Source organism: Furipterus horrens, unplaced genomic scaffold (assembly GCF_987537825.1).
Source record: "Furipterus horrens unplaced genomic scaffold, mFurHor1.1.pri manual_scaffold_8, whole genome shotgun sequence".
NCBI lineage: Eukaryota > Metazoa > Chordata > Mammalia > Chiroptera > Furipteridae > Furipterus > Furipterus horrens.
The window spans coordinates 10,547,446-10,561,265 of record NW_028327178.1 but is presented as its reverse complement, the minus strand read 5'-3'; the positions used below and the strand labels follow the sequence as shown (position 1 = coordinate 10,561,265).

Here is a 13,820-nt window from a genome sequence, read left to right as displayed (position 1 = left end):
GAGACCCTGCCTTTTGGAATGAGGCACATCAGATTAGATTACAGTTTCAATTCAGTTCATGCAGCCTCCTGGAGGAACTACAGGGAGGTGGGGGAGGGAAGGAAATGTCTTTATAAACTGGCGAACTGAAAAGAAGGTTGGTGGAACGGCAGTCAGAAACCAACGTGTGAGTTCTGCCGTGCTGAGCCAGACTGGAACCCTGCACTTCCAGACACCTGCCTGCAGGCATTCTTCTCTCTCTTCCCATTCTTTTCTTCTTCCCTCCTTTCAGAACGCTCACGTCACCGCGGCTCGCCTGCATTTAAACCCTAGACTTCAAATCTTCTACCCTCGGTCTTCTCTCTTCCATTCAGACAGCCAGGCAAACACTTTTCCACTCCCACTTACCTCTCCACTGACCACCTTTGAGTTGTCAGCTTCACCTCTGTCAACACCCTCACTTCACCTGTGACCTCACTGTTGTGTCCAGTGGACATCATTTTTGGACTTGACCTCTATTGACTCCACTGCAGTATTTCACCGAAGGGGCAGTTCTTCCTAAAAGCATTTCTGCCCTCCGTGTTGAGCACTGCTCTCCTGGGTTTTCTCGTGGTGTCTGTCCTGCGAGCGTTCTGCAGTCTCTCTGGGGAATTCAGCTGCTGTCATAACGTCACTTCTCACATAAGTGGGCAGGTAACTTCCCAGTCTCTGTCTCCAGCTGTGGTTTCTTATTGGAGTTCCAGTCTCTAGAGTCCCACCACTTCTCGAGGGTTTCAACTGTTGGAGAATCCACAGAAGCTTTAAGCAGGCCCAACGGAGAACCTAGCCACCGACCCCCGGCTTCGGCAGCCACGGCTCGGTGTCCGGGTCATTGGTGTCTCCTTCCTTCCGTCCTGCCCTCTTGCCATCAGGTCACTTAATACCCTTTAGTTCACCCCTTTGTCTTTGTTCTTGCCCGGATTATTGTCCTCCCTGTGCAGTTCTGATTGGGCCACCCATTCTGTCCCTGTTGCCCTGAGTTGTGCGGTGGCTTCCTGGGAGTCCTCTGGTCCACCCCTTTCTGCAGCCACATCTCGTGGTCAGGCTGGCCGGAAGTGCTTTGAACACTGCTCCTTTGCCTCTGGGGCATTTCAGGTGACAGTCATCAGTTTGAAGGACCCACCTTTCAGGTGGCTAACTTCTCTTAACCCTTCAGGTCTCAGCTCAGACATCAGCTCATTTGGAAAGCCCTTCTTGGTCCCCTCAGCCTGAGTCAGGTCCTGTCCCTGCATTTCCCACGACAGCGCGTGCTCCCTGCTGTGTACTTGCCGCTCCATGAGGGGGGCCTGTCCCATCAGATCCTTTAGGCTTTCTTCCTCTCTGCAGTTCCCCTCCATAAAGTCTGGGAGCTTCTCTCCCCAGCGCATAGTAAGCCAATAAATATTTCTTGAATTACTGGATCAAGAATGGGTGCTGATATGGAAGACATCCAACCTTCTCAGATGGGAACTTCCTCTTCTTTAAAATGGGGGTCATGTATACCTTAGTGATCACAGTGTCCTGTGTTGTAGGTACCTAGATCCAGGGAACTGTATGTGAGGTGAGGAGCACCCTCCAGTCCTTTTGGGTTTCAGATGAGATATAAATATGAAACATTCTATATGTGTATAAGGGGTTTCCACCGTGTATTTGGCTACATGTCTCAGGAGAGCATAGTTGTTTGCTTCAGGCCAGAAGTTACTGGAAAACATGATTCTACTGTGTGTTACGACAGTACGTAAATGTCCTGAACCAGTGAGCTAGAAAGGTCGCTTGATGGATGATTTTGGTAGCTTGTGCTGATTTGGAAGGCTGATTGTGATGATGATGATGACAGGGTGATTTACGCTGATCAAGGGCTTGCCACCTGCTATTTGTTATCTCATTTACCCTTGAAACAGGCTCGGGAGGTGGACGCTGTCTCCGATCCCATTTTACAGACGAGGAATGCAAGCTTAGGAAAGGTTTGGTGATTTACTACCCAGGTTCTACAGCTTGTGAGCGGCAGACGTGGGATTTGGTGCAGACTCCTCAGACACTATGCTGGACGGTCTACTCTCTGCAGAGCAGAAAAGCTTAGTGTTTGAAAAAACGGCTTCATGTTAGTTGCATTGAACGTTTCAACATGGATTAGGAACAGTTAGCAAATATAGGACTTCCCAGCCGTCGTCACTTGAATTGGTTAAGGTTGTTTACGGTCAGTCTTGGTTAAAGTTGTTGATGCCATCATTAAAGGAACAAGTGTGTGTGTGTAGTTTTTTGGAAGAATGTTGAGTGTGACAGCCTTCCAGTCTTCACTTGGGACCTCCTGCTTCATTGACATGAGTTGCAGTTGTAGTTACTAGAGCTGTGATGTCGTTAGTTTCTCACGGAAATCTTCCTGCAGAGTGATGGATGCTTTGGGGTGGCTCATACGTCTTAGCCGTTGCTTGGGATGTGTTGGGGGCTGGCTGAGTAGTAGCCAGAGTGGGCTTCCTGGGATGTAGAGGCTCTTCCTCCAGGGAGAGTTTCAGGAATCGAGAAACGCACAGGAGAGAGGCCCCTCCCTGCCTCTTGGAGTTCTGAGATCCTCAGGCAATCCTGTGGAGTGAATTAACCAGATGATGATCAGCTAGGCTTTTTTAGACCTGCAGTGTGGCCAGTTATGTTCACTCCTTTTTGTAACCAAAGATTGCACCTTCCCTTTGACCAGCCGCCTTGCAGATGGGAGCCTTGGGCCCAAACGACTGGCTCAAAGGGACTGGATCAGCAGACTCATTAAGGGTAGTATTAGAAAGTGACAACGTGCTGGTGCTACAGATACCAAGTTGTGTCTCTGCATTTGAGGTGTGGCCCCGGTGGTACTCTGCAAAGTCGGTCCTCTACAAGGGGAGTAAGCTGTAACTGGTTACAGCCGGTGCTTCCTGCCCCCCCAGTGACGGGGACATTTACAGACGTGCCAGCTTGTGCAGTGAGCGCATCACCCGCCGCCGCTGCTGGTGTTTTGGAGCTCGATGAAGGCACTTCCTCCTTGGGGCCCTCCTGTTTATCTCTCATGGGGAGCTTGGCCTCTGGAGGTAGAGGCTCCCCTGAGCTGGGCAGGTGCCATCGCCAGACAGGGGAAATAGGAGACTCGGCTCCAGTCTCTGTCTGCTGTGGGCGAATGTCCTGCAAATTGCCGGCCTAATAACATGCTTGTTAAAGACATCGTCTGCAGCCAGGGGCTGGCTCCCTCGCTGTCATAGATGAGCGGTTTTCCTTCTCTCTGCTTCCACTGCCACGTGGCTGCCATGCGTGGCTCTGGCTCCTGCTCCCCCTCCTCGCCCTCCTCCTTGTCCTCCTCCTGGCTGGTTGGAGGTTTGGTTCCTGCTGCTCAGAACCGGAAGCTTGCTTTATGGCAAAGTTGTGGTCTCGCCCTGTTCCCTGCCCCAGACCCAGACCGATGCCCCCCGAAGTCCCTTGTGGCCTGGCAAACCGCAGGCGCTCGCTGTACTGCAGGCTGGCTCCTAGCCCCTGGCAGGTGGAGATAGATCTCATGGGGCAGAGGAAGGAGGGCGGAAAGTAGCTTCTCTTATGACTCGAACCCAGATTGGCTGTGGGATTAGGTTTTTTCATTGAATGAGTGCTGAAATCTCGTCAGGTTTTAGGAGATCAGTCCAATTTTGTGGTTCTGTTATGACGTGGGTAGGCTTTTATGTACTTGCCCAAGAATGCAACATTGATTTGTAATTTCTTTAGGAAAATAGGTTCCTGAATCCAACTGGCAGACCACGTCTTTAGGTTTTAGGAATGTAGCACATGATCGTGTCTGTAAGTTGATATCACCTCAAAGCCCCACAAAACCAGACAATAATTTTACATGACAGAAGCAGGAATGTCAGAGGAAATGAAAGACCTTTCTGGCCGTGGGTGACTTCAGGAGTCGTAACGTCGACAGCATGAGGAGGTGGTGAACAGGCCGAGAATTCCCTCAGTTTACAGATGGGAAAACCTCAGACCTGGAGAGGCTGCAGGCCTTATTCAGAGTTTAACCCTGCGCCTAAGGCTGCCTTGGCCCCCAGGGGCCTCCCGTCCACCTCGGGTCAGGGGGCGGGTGTTCCAGCAGCCACGTTCTATTGGGCAGGGGAGGAGCCAGAGCCTGGTAGGACTAGAGCCCCAGAGAAGACTCTGTGCTTACTCTGCACTGCCCGGGGGGCCACAAATAAAGAGTCGGAAGGTGGTCAGGGAAGAAAGAGGCAGTGTTTTCTCTGCATCCACCTGAAGCCAGGTCATTGCAAAACTGAAATCAGCACCAAGACAGGAGACACAGAAGAGCCTGTCGGTAGCTGTGTTACAGCTGGTTCTCGCGCAGGGCCGCAGACCGGCCTCCTGGCAACTGGGACGTTACCACGCGCTCCTTCATGCCTTCGGCTCTGATGGCTGATGATGCCAACCAGCAGCGCTTCATCAATACGGCTTGCTTTGGCAGCTGGAAAATCAATATATCACACGGGACTAGGACCAACGAGGAAATAACCATCATCAGGCAGCTTTAATCTTAGCTTTTTTATATTTGTGCTTGTTTACTTTTTTAAAGTTAATAGATTTCTTATACATCATCTGATTATAAACAGTGATTATCTTAAAAAAGAATGACTAGTTTCTTTTGATATGTGGAAATAATATCACGAAGAATCTACTTAGGTCTCTGAAGAAAGTATATTTTAATTTTTTATTCTGTAGCAATATTTGTCCTTTTATAAAATAGCGATTGTCAGAAAAAATGGTTCCCAAAGACCTCTTTTCTTTTAGATTGATTTTAAATTAAAAAGGGCAAGAGGATTGTATTAAAAATTACATTAGAAGAAAGACATTCTCTGTATTTTTTACAGTGGTCCCCCTTTGAGGACTGGATTCTCTGAGAACAGAAACAATAGAGAAATAATGTTACTTACCACCTATAGGCACACACTTTCAGGACCAAGAAGGCTAAGAACACGGGACACACTCTTATAAGTGGAAGAGGAGTGAAACCGAACCAGACGCAGGAGAATTTGGGAACAAAGACTTTCTTTTCCCCAGGATTGTGTCACCTCTGGTACCTGAATTCTAAGTCAGTAAAACACCTGTCCGTTCTGTCTTCCTGTTGTGAACCGTGAAGGAGAGAGAGGAACAGTTCATTAGGGTTTACTGTGACAGGGTCTTCAGTGGAGTAGATGGCAGGACCGAGGAGCCGGGGGGTCTGTGTAGTGCCTGTAGCAGGACCCCCAGACCTCTGGTACATGACACCCCTGATCATCGGGGGTAGATGCCAAGGTTGCGGGTGGATGTGTGCCCGTGGTGACCCAGCGGCACCATGGCAGGTCTTCTGAGCGTCACGGCCACGGTCCTGGCAGCTGCGTCAGGAAGCCAGGCTTTCTTTGGGCACTTGCCTTTCCCATCGCCCAGTGCCTGGCGTGGCTCCGAGCGCAGCAGCTGTGGAGGGACACCCTTCTGTCCCTTCTCCCTTCTGCCCTGGGCTTGGCCTTCCATTATTGTGCATTGATGGCAGTTCTGTGCCTTACTTTTTTAGTTGTACAGTGTCATGAGCAAACCAGGTAGTCTTATAACCAGAAAGTTAGGAGGCTGGCTTTGTTTGTTGTTGTCTTAATCATGCATAGCAACAAGCAAATTCTCGTCTTCAGGCACACCGTCATCTAAATAAGCACAGTGCAGCCGTAGGTGGCACTCAGGACACGTTCTGAGCGTGTCATCTGAAAACAGAAATCGTTCTCCTTGCTTTAGAGTTTTGACTTGTGTTTACCTAGATCAATTACCTACCTTCTTAAATAGAAATGGTTCTGAATGATGGAGACTTGGTTCCATTTTCTATAGAATGTGAGAGAATGGTCTAAATTAGGGTTAGCAAACTATGTTTGACAGCCCAGCCGCCTGTTTTTATAAATCATTTGTTAAAATACAGCCATGCCCATTCATTTATGTATCATTGTCTATGGCTGCTTTTGAACTACAAGGTGGAATAGTTGCAACACAGACTTTATGGTCTGCAAAGCCTGAAATATTTACAGTCTGGCCCTTTACAGAAAAAGTCGGCCAACCACTGGTCTAAATTTATTCTCTGTGTTTAAATATTTCCCTAAAACACTCAGTTCCAATTTGTAGAAACTTGGATCACTTTCGTACTCAAAAATTACTTTTCTTGGTGCTTTCACACGTAAGTTGAGTTTCCTATTCTGTGCTCGTCTAAATACCCATTTATTTATATATTTTTGGATACAGTGAGACAGGAACTGGAAAAATGTCACTAGCGTCCTAGGTATTATGTTCTCTCAGTAAGGACTTTGGAATTTATGACCCACAGGTTCCCAGACTGCAGGAGGAAGGCAGGCTAATTGCCTATGAGTAAAAGACCATTTTCTAAGAGGGCACGGGTGCTTGAGGTAAACGGCTTCATTTCTTAAGATTTACCGACTATAACTGTAGGTAATCTTTATATAAAGAGAGTGAAAGCTCTTCAGTGTTGAGGCACATGTTGACTATATCTGGATCTAACATAGGAAGAGATGAAGAAACTGAAATACATACAAAGCATTATATTTTCATTTATCCTGGTGAACATTTCAAGAATTATCAGAGTGAAAATTACACCTTTTATCTATTGAATAGCCATGCTAATGGTGTGACCCATTTCTGTAGGGAATTTCTTTTTAAGAAATCAGCTTTGTTGAGTTATAATTTATGGGTAATCAGCACATTTTATCCTGTAGGAAAGCTAAGAGACATATTAGACTATAGAGTTTTTTAAATGTGTTCATGTTATCAGTCTATACTTTGTTTTGTCTGGGTACTTGACTATTACAAGAATAATGTACATTTATGAAACTATTTAGAACAGCCCATTCATTCATACTTTGGGAATATTTAACTTTGAACCACGTTTGTTCTTTTATATGTGCCTTTTCTTTATTCCATAAATATTTATCAGTTTGCCATGGAGAAGTACAAATAAAATATAAAATAAAATTCTTGCCCTGCAGGTGCTTACCAAAAAAAGAAAGCATAAATATTTTAAGAGCTGAAACTAGTAGGCGTTTGGGTGTAAAGCTAGAGTCTCGGAGGAACCATGAGGTGGTGTATGATTCAATATTAAGTGAAAGGCGCTTTCAAGTCAGATTTCAGCTCAGTTCTTGTTGAGGCCCTGGAAATAGTAAGCCATAAAGCATATTGAATAGTTCAGTCTTTAAAGAGGTTGGAGGAGGACAGTGAATGAGAAATGAAAACTGTGTGTGGTACGTGGAAAAGAATTAGACTTACATCGCAGGTACTAGCCAGTGGAGGTTTGAACATCACTGTTCTGTGAGAGGTGGGCCTTTATCTTCACCTTCACCTTCTAAGCCGAGGGCACGCAGAGATATTACAGCCTCCACGCTGGCTCCTTGCGTCCACACTCGGAGGCCAGAGTGACCCCTCGAAAGTAAGTTGATCGTAATACTCCCTTGCGCAACCCCTTCTGTGTCCCAAGGCCTCGCCATGGGTCGCACGGCCGAGAAGGCTGCTCTCCGGTCTCCCTACCTGCCCATCTCCCCGCCCTCGCTCCTCAGAAAACTGCGGAAGGATACGCTCCGATGTTTCACTGGGGAAATAGGAGCGGCTCAGCAGTGTGTGGACAGGTGTCCAGTACCACTGGGCTCTGAGAACAAAGCAGAGTGCAGAGTGACATTTTCCCTGTCACTGGCAGGGTCAGGGAATGGTGATCTGGTGTTGGAGACTCTTGGTGAATGAGCTCCAACTGGCGTGGGCGGTGTCCTGTTGGAGGACCGTTTTGCAAGAAGCTTCCAAGAGCCTTAGCATTTTTACAGCTTCTGAACTAGAAAGGCTCCTTTCAGAAATGTGTACAAAGGAAACAGTTGGCTGGCGACTGAAATTTTTATCTGTAATTACTGAAAAGTTGAAACAACCTAAATCATTAATAGAAAATACTTAAATTATGGTTCATTTATACAAGAGAATACTATGCATTGAGAAGAATGTAGAAACATCAAAACATGCATAGCTGTGTGTTTTACAAGGGAAAAATTGGGGTACAAATCAGTATGTATAATATAGACATATTATACGCATAAATCTGTATTCAGAAAAGAAGTAAATAGGAAGGACATAATAGCTAGAAATTGACTTCAGTGGGTGAGATGAGAAGCAATTTTCCCTCTCGCATTTTGCAATAAGCATTTGTTATTTTTATAATTGGAAAGAAAAGGAAGGCTGCATTGTCTAGCTAGATGCACCATCACATTCTTCATTGGAAAACGGAGGCTGCTGAGCAGGAATTCCTTCAGTTTCCTGGTCCTTTCCTCCCCCGCCCGCCGCTGACCAGAATAAGCACTGCACCTGTCCGTGCACGGCGCCTTATCTCCGGCCACACAGGAAGCCTGGTTCTTCCTTCTGTCTGAATCCCTTCCTACTCATTGACCCATCTCTTGCCTTTGTCCTCAGTATCTTTGTGGTTTTTTAATAGGCTCTTTCTTATCAGTATTTAAACGTGCTCAGGACTCCCCCAGTTTCCAGAACCTAAGCAGGGGTCGCTCTGCAGCCAACACTTTATCCTAAATTTGTGACTCTTAGATTACTTTGTAGAACCTGCTCATGTTATTCCAGTAGATAAATTTGTCCATTCAGGTATCCTTTTCTGTATTCATTCATGCACACAGTGAGAACTGATGGAGAGTTTTCTGCCTGCTGAAGGCCAGGAGTGTTTTCCGGGAGATTACAGAGGAGTGAAGTTCAGCCTTTGGAGGAAGAGGTATACTAGGAGGTGTTTCATCTGTTAATTGACTTTTCTAGACCGTAGAGAAACACACATGAAAAGCACAGTGAAACACCATGGGCCACCCTCTGCTGGAAGATGGCAGAGCAGTCGGGGGTCCTTATCCGTTGCTGGCGGAAAGGCCAGGTGCAGCCAAGCTGGGAAACAATGTGAGGGTGTCTCATTTAATTTGCCACATGACTCAGTAATCCCATTCCCAGTGTTTACCCAAGAGAAGGAAAACCACGTTTCACACCAGAACCTGTACGTGAATGTGTATAGTGGTTTTAATTCGTGATTTCCCCAACTGGAAACAGTCTAGCTGCCCTTCCCCTTGCAAACGGACAGACTGAAGTATATCCGTACCGTGGAGTATTAACTACTCCACCGTGAAAAGGCAGGCACAGCGGAATTCTCAGCAGCGTGGGTGAATTGCACTGTGTATTACAGTTGTATTGTGCCCAGAGGAAGAAGCCAGACTCAAAAACCTACCTGCTCTACTGTGTGGTTCCATTTGCTTGGGTGGGAACGCAGTCGTGTAGCCTAGAAACAGAACAGGGGTTACCGAAAGCTGGGCGAGGAAGAGGGCTTGACGGGAGACGGACACGAGGGAATTTTGGGGGGTGAGGGTGATGGACTTGTTCTGTATCTTGATTGTAGTGTCAGTTACTCAGCTGGATCCATTCATCAAAACTCATAGAACTACATTAAAAAGAGTGAATTTTACATTTCATAAATTATACTTCAGTAAACCTGACTTAAAATTTTTTATGAGGCAGCAAAGCGTTTGTTTTTTTTTTTTGACATGTGCTATATTCACATGTTTCCAATATCCAAACAGCATGCAGGAACGCAGGGAAAAGCCTCGTTCCTACCCTTGCTACCCACGGTCGCCAGGCTACGCGTGATGAAGTTGCTCCCTATAAGTATCCTCCTGTGTGCATATGTGCTCATTTTCCCCGTTTCTAACACAGAGCACAGCTCGTTAACACGCTTTCCAGTTCTTTCTCCAGATAGGGTGTGCTACGCGTCTTTTCATGCCAGCGCCCTGAGAGCGTCCGTCCTCTTCTGTAGCCGCAAGCGGGAGCGCTGTTGTCTGAGGGCGTGGGCTGCCTTGAACCAGCTCGGCGGCCCCAGATAGTTTTCCCCGTTACGCACAGTGCTGCGGTGAATAACCTTGTGTATGCAGTCACTGCCGTTAAAACTCTTGGGTTGAAAACACAAATTTCTGCCCATGCAGTTGACATGTCAGGGAACAATGGTAGCATCGCCTGAAGTCTTGAGTTTGCTCATGTGTGACTTCACCCCTGAGAAACACGGGGGGAACACAGAAAACTGTGGAATGGAGTTGTGTGGGAATAAACAAAACACACGCACACCCCTCAGAGCTCCACCCACCACCGCTTCTCCCCTGTGTTGGGTCCCTCTGCCCCTCCCATATCAGATGACCCTTCTCCACCACGTGACAAAACTCAACCAGCCATAACCCTCCGACGCCCGCTTCCACGAGCAAACTGCAGGTCATTTTCAAGGTGAAGGGCCGTTTTGGTTTTGCAGTATCTATATATTTCATAACCATTGGACACGTATAAAATCATGCCACTGTTTAGGTTTTGAGCGTTACGCCCCTACCTTAATTTCTGGCGGAAGCCCTGTAGTTTTTCCTGGCTGGTTTCGCACAGCGCAGTGATTTATAACGTGGGCTATGTGTGTTGCGTTACTATAGCAGAACTGCTTGTACCGTGTGTGGGCCTATCTGTCGAGTAGATTTCCAAGTGGGAGGGTCCAGAGCTGAGGAGTTCGGTTCTGAGAGAGCACTGCCGTGACGCATTTGAAGTGTAGAATTGGCTTTTCCTTTGTCATGAAAAAGGATAGAGCTGAAGAGTGTGTCAGCGTGGTTTGGGAATAAGCTTACATTTGTGGGTGTTTTCAATGTGTGGGGTCGATAAGGAGGAATGTTGCACGTTGGTGCAAGGCAGAGGCCTCCGGGAGGCAGGCATCTCAGGAAAAGGTGAAGTGGAGGTCTAGCCACTTGGATTCATGAAGCTGGGACTTCTCTGAAGCCAGGAGACAAGAAGGGACTAGTTACCAGCATGGGAAATGACTGCGACAGAGCCGTGGGTGGTCCAAGACAGACTCACCAAGTGCCACCTGAATATAGTGGGCTCCAGAGGCCTTTTCCATCCCAGAGCTCAGACCCGGAGCCCAGGGCTGGAGCCTCCAGCGAAGGAATTTGCTAAGGGAGGGGAGGATGCCTTCTTTCTCAAGCATGGGGAGATCAAAGGGTCAGAACTTGGAAATCAGGGAGAACATTTAGGAAATGTACCCAAGTGATTATTTGATATTTTACGGTAAGGTTTACAAAACTTTTCTGGCCTGCCAGCTTTTTATATTAATTTACCACTTCTTCAAAGAGCTCTTTTTTAAAACAAGCAAAACAACTAATAATTGAGGGGGGAAATGTGTATTTTCTGATTTAACTATAAAAAGCAAGGCCATGGTTCCTTCCAATATCAGCTTATGCACCACTAGAGCCAGAAAGAAATAAATGGCCTTAAAAGTTTTGAGACTAGAATGATGATTAACTTTATACTTTTCCTAATACTGTTCTTTATTTCATTTTTGATTGGTAGACAAAAATTGTAGCCATGTGAACTATTATACTATTGAAGATATAGTTATGAAAATAAATTAGGTTAAAGCACCTTCAAGTAAGTTAGTACGTTTTTAAATTTTAGAAAAGAAGAAAGTCGTTTGTTTTGTTAGGCAGATTTGACCTGGAAACTGGTGTTTAAACCTGTAATTTTCTCGTCACCAGTGACTTGGAAACCCTGCTCCATTGTGTTGGGGCTTGCACAGTTCATTTCTGCGATTTTTTTAAATAAAAATGCTGAGAAAGAATAATATCTCACATATTGCCAACTCTTTTTGAAAATAGTAATTATTGATTCAGCTAAGCTGTAATGTATTATCTCCTGTGGATTTCTCTATTGAAATTTCTCTGTTAAAATTTTGGTTTGCTATTCATGTAACAGCAGTACAGAAGAGGTGGGGTATTAAGCCCATCACCTGAAAAGAAAAGGCAGTTTGCATTTCTCTGAGGCCTCCTGCCTCCATATGGTTAGAATGATATGCCTATATTTCAGGTCTCTACTACGTCGTGTGTTTTGATTCCTCCAGGTGGTCTTAATATTGTCCATCTTACATGTAAAAAGTTCAAAGGAAATTAGATAGTACATATTTAAATAACTACTGAAACATAGAACTGTTCGTGACTGACTGTTCTTTGCTTACAGCTTGATTGTAAATGTAACCTCATGTGTTCACGGGCTATGCAGGTCTAAGAGACTAGGGTTTGCTGGTGCCTGCTTTGTGTGACCACAGTGTTTATGAAGGAATACCTTTGGGAGAAGGGACAGCGCTCTCAGAGGCACCAGCTGGTTATTTGCTTTGTTTGCTGCCTTTTCCCAGAGATTATGTGCCTAGGAAAACAAGGGAGGCAATGGTCTGACTTCCGTCTTTCACACGGAGAAGAAACTTCCTACTCTGCCTCTACAAGACCCCTTTGAACACCTGCCAGACTGATTTACTTTATATAAAAGACAGTATTTTCCACTCTTTCAAAATGCAACTGGGGCCCTGACAGCAAAATATTGCAGGTTCGGTCCCCAGTCAGGGCACATACCTAGGTGTGAGGGTTCCATCCCCGGCTGGAGTGCATACAGGAAGCAACCAGTTGATACTTCTGTCTCTCATCAATGTTTCTTTCCTTTCTCTCTCTCTCTCTCTCTCTCTCTCTCTCTCTCTCTCTCTCTCTCTCTCTCTCTCTCTCTCTCTCTCTGTCTCAAATCAATAAATATATATTTTTAAAAAACCTGGATGTGTAACTTTCCTGTTACTAATAAGAGAACATTTATTGGGGATTTCTCTGTGTCCCCTGCTCTGTTTAACCCTTTCTTTCGATCCGTCCGCCCACCCCCACTGACGTCTGGTCTCTACCTTACAGCTGGGGAAGCGGATGTCTAAAAACTCTCAGCCACTTAGGTTTACTTACCCGTTTGACTGAGACATGTTTGTCAGGTGACGTAAAAGTAGTTCTTAAAATATAGTTATCATTTCTTTATTGCTTAGCTCACAATTGCTTGCTTACTTCCCTCTTTCTAGTGCCAAAAATAGTAACGTTATCTGAGAGACCACATTCCCATGAGAACTTAATATTGCTTCAGTCTTACTTTCAATGAGGGTTGAGCCACATTTTGTTCGATTCAGGAGCCCGACAGTTCTTCCTTGATCTGATGTACTTGTGATTTATTGTTTTATTGAAGACTGCAGTGCTTATCATACCCGAAGCCTTGGTTCTAAAGTTAAGCCACTCATTTTCGTTCCTAGGTTCTGCATGGGAATACATTGAGGTAACGTAATTGTGGCTTAGCCAAAGTGGGCGATTTTTAACTTTGATCTTTATGTAACTCTTGGTAACTTTCCCTTCCTCTCTGTCCATCCCTTCCCCAACTGCGTTCCCTCTCTGCATCTCTCTCTTTCTCCACAAACCAGCAGGCAGTCTCCATAAAGGGCTTTCAGACGTTTGTGTTCTTGATATGACCAAACGGGATAATTATTATTTAAAACAAAAGGCCTTCTGTAAAACTCTTTCTTTATATAAGGAATAATTACTTAATCTTTAAGTGGGAGAAAGTTAAGAGATTTAAAATTAGCCAGAGATTTAATCTGAAATGGCACATTGGATGAGGCGACATGTTCTTTCTGGATATCGTCGTCGTCGGCAGCCGTCCGTCTCGAGAGACGATGGTGTAGCTTCTTAAGAGTCTATCTGCACCGCCGAGAATGGTTGTGCAGTTCAACTCGGGAGTGACACGGTATCTGTCTCCTCCCGTGTTGAATCGACATCTTGCGATGACGCTGGAGTGTCCTCTCCAGTGAAGCTGAAGCTACAGAGCCTGGGCAGGGTGATATGGAGGGTCTGCTGTTGCCCATGCAGCAGACCCCCCTCTCTTCGCAGCTGAAGGGTCCAAGGGAAAGACGGAGTCAATACAGCTTGGGT

General features: G+C 45.9%; 1 protein-coding gene across 6 annotated transcripts in view; it reads left to right on the top strand.

Moving 5' to 3' along the window:
- ZNF532 (zinc finger protein 532) overlaps positions 1-13,820 on the top strand; it is a 92,734-nt gene that overhangs the window by 72,489 nt on the left and 6,425 nt on the right. The window contains exon 9 of one of the 6 annotated variants that reach the window (XM_090285435.1): positions 6,317-6,375. The exons of the other annotated variants lie outside the window; for them this stretch is intronic. Coding sequence (XP_090141561.1) covers positions 6,317-6,361 — 45 coding nt within the window. The 3' untranslated portion in view covers positions 6,362-6,375. Of the gene's footprint in view, positions 1-6,316; positions 6,376-13,820 lie in introns of those variants that run through there. 6 annotated transcript variants of the gene reach the window in all.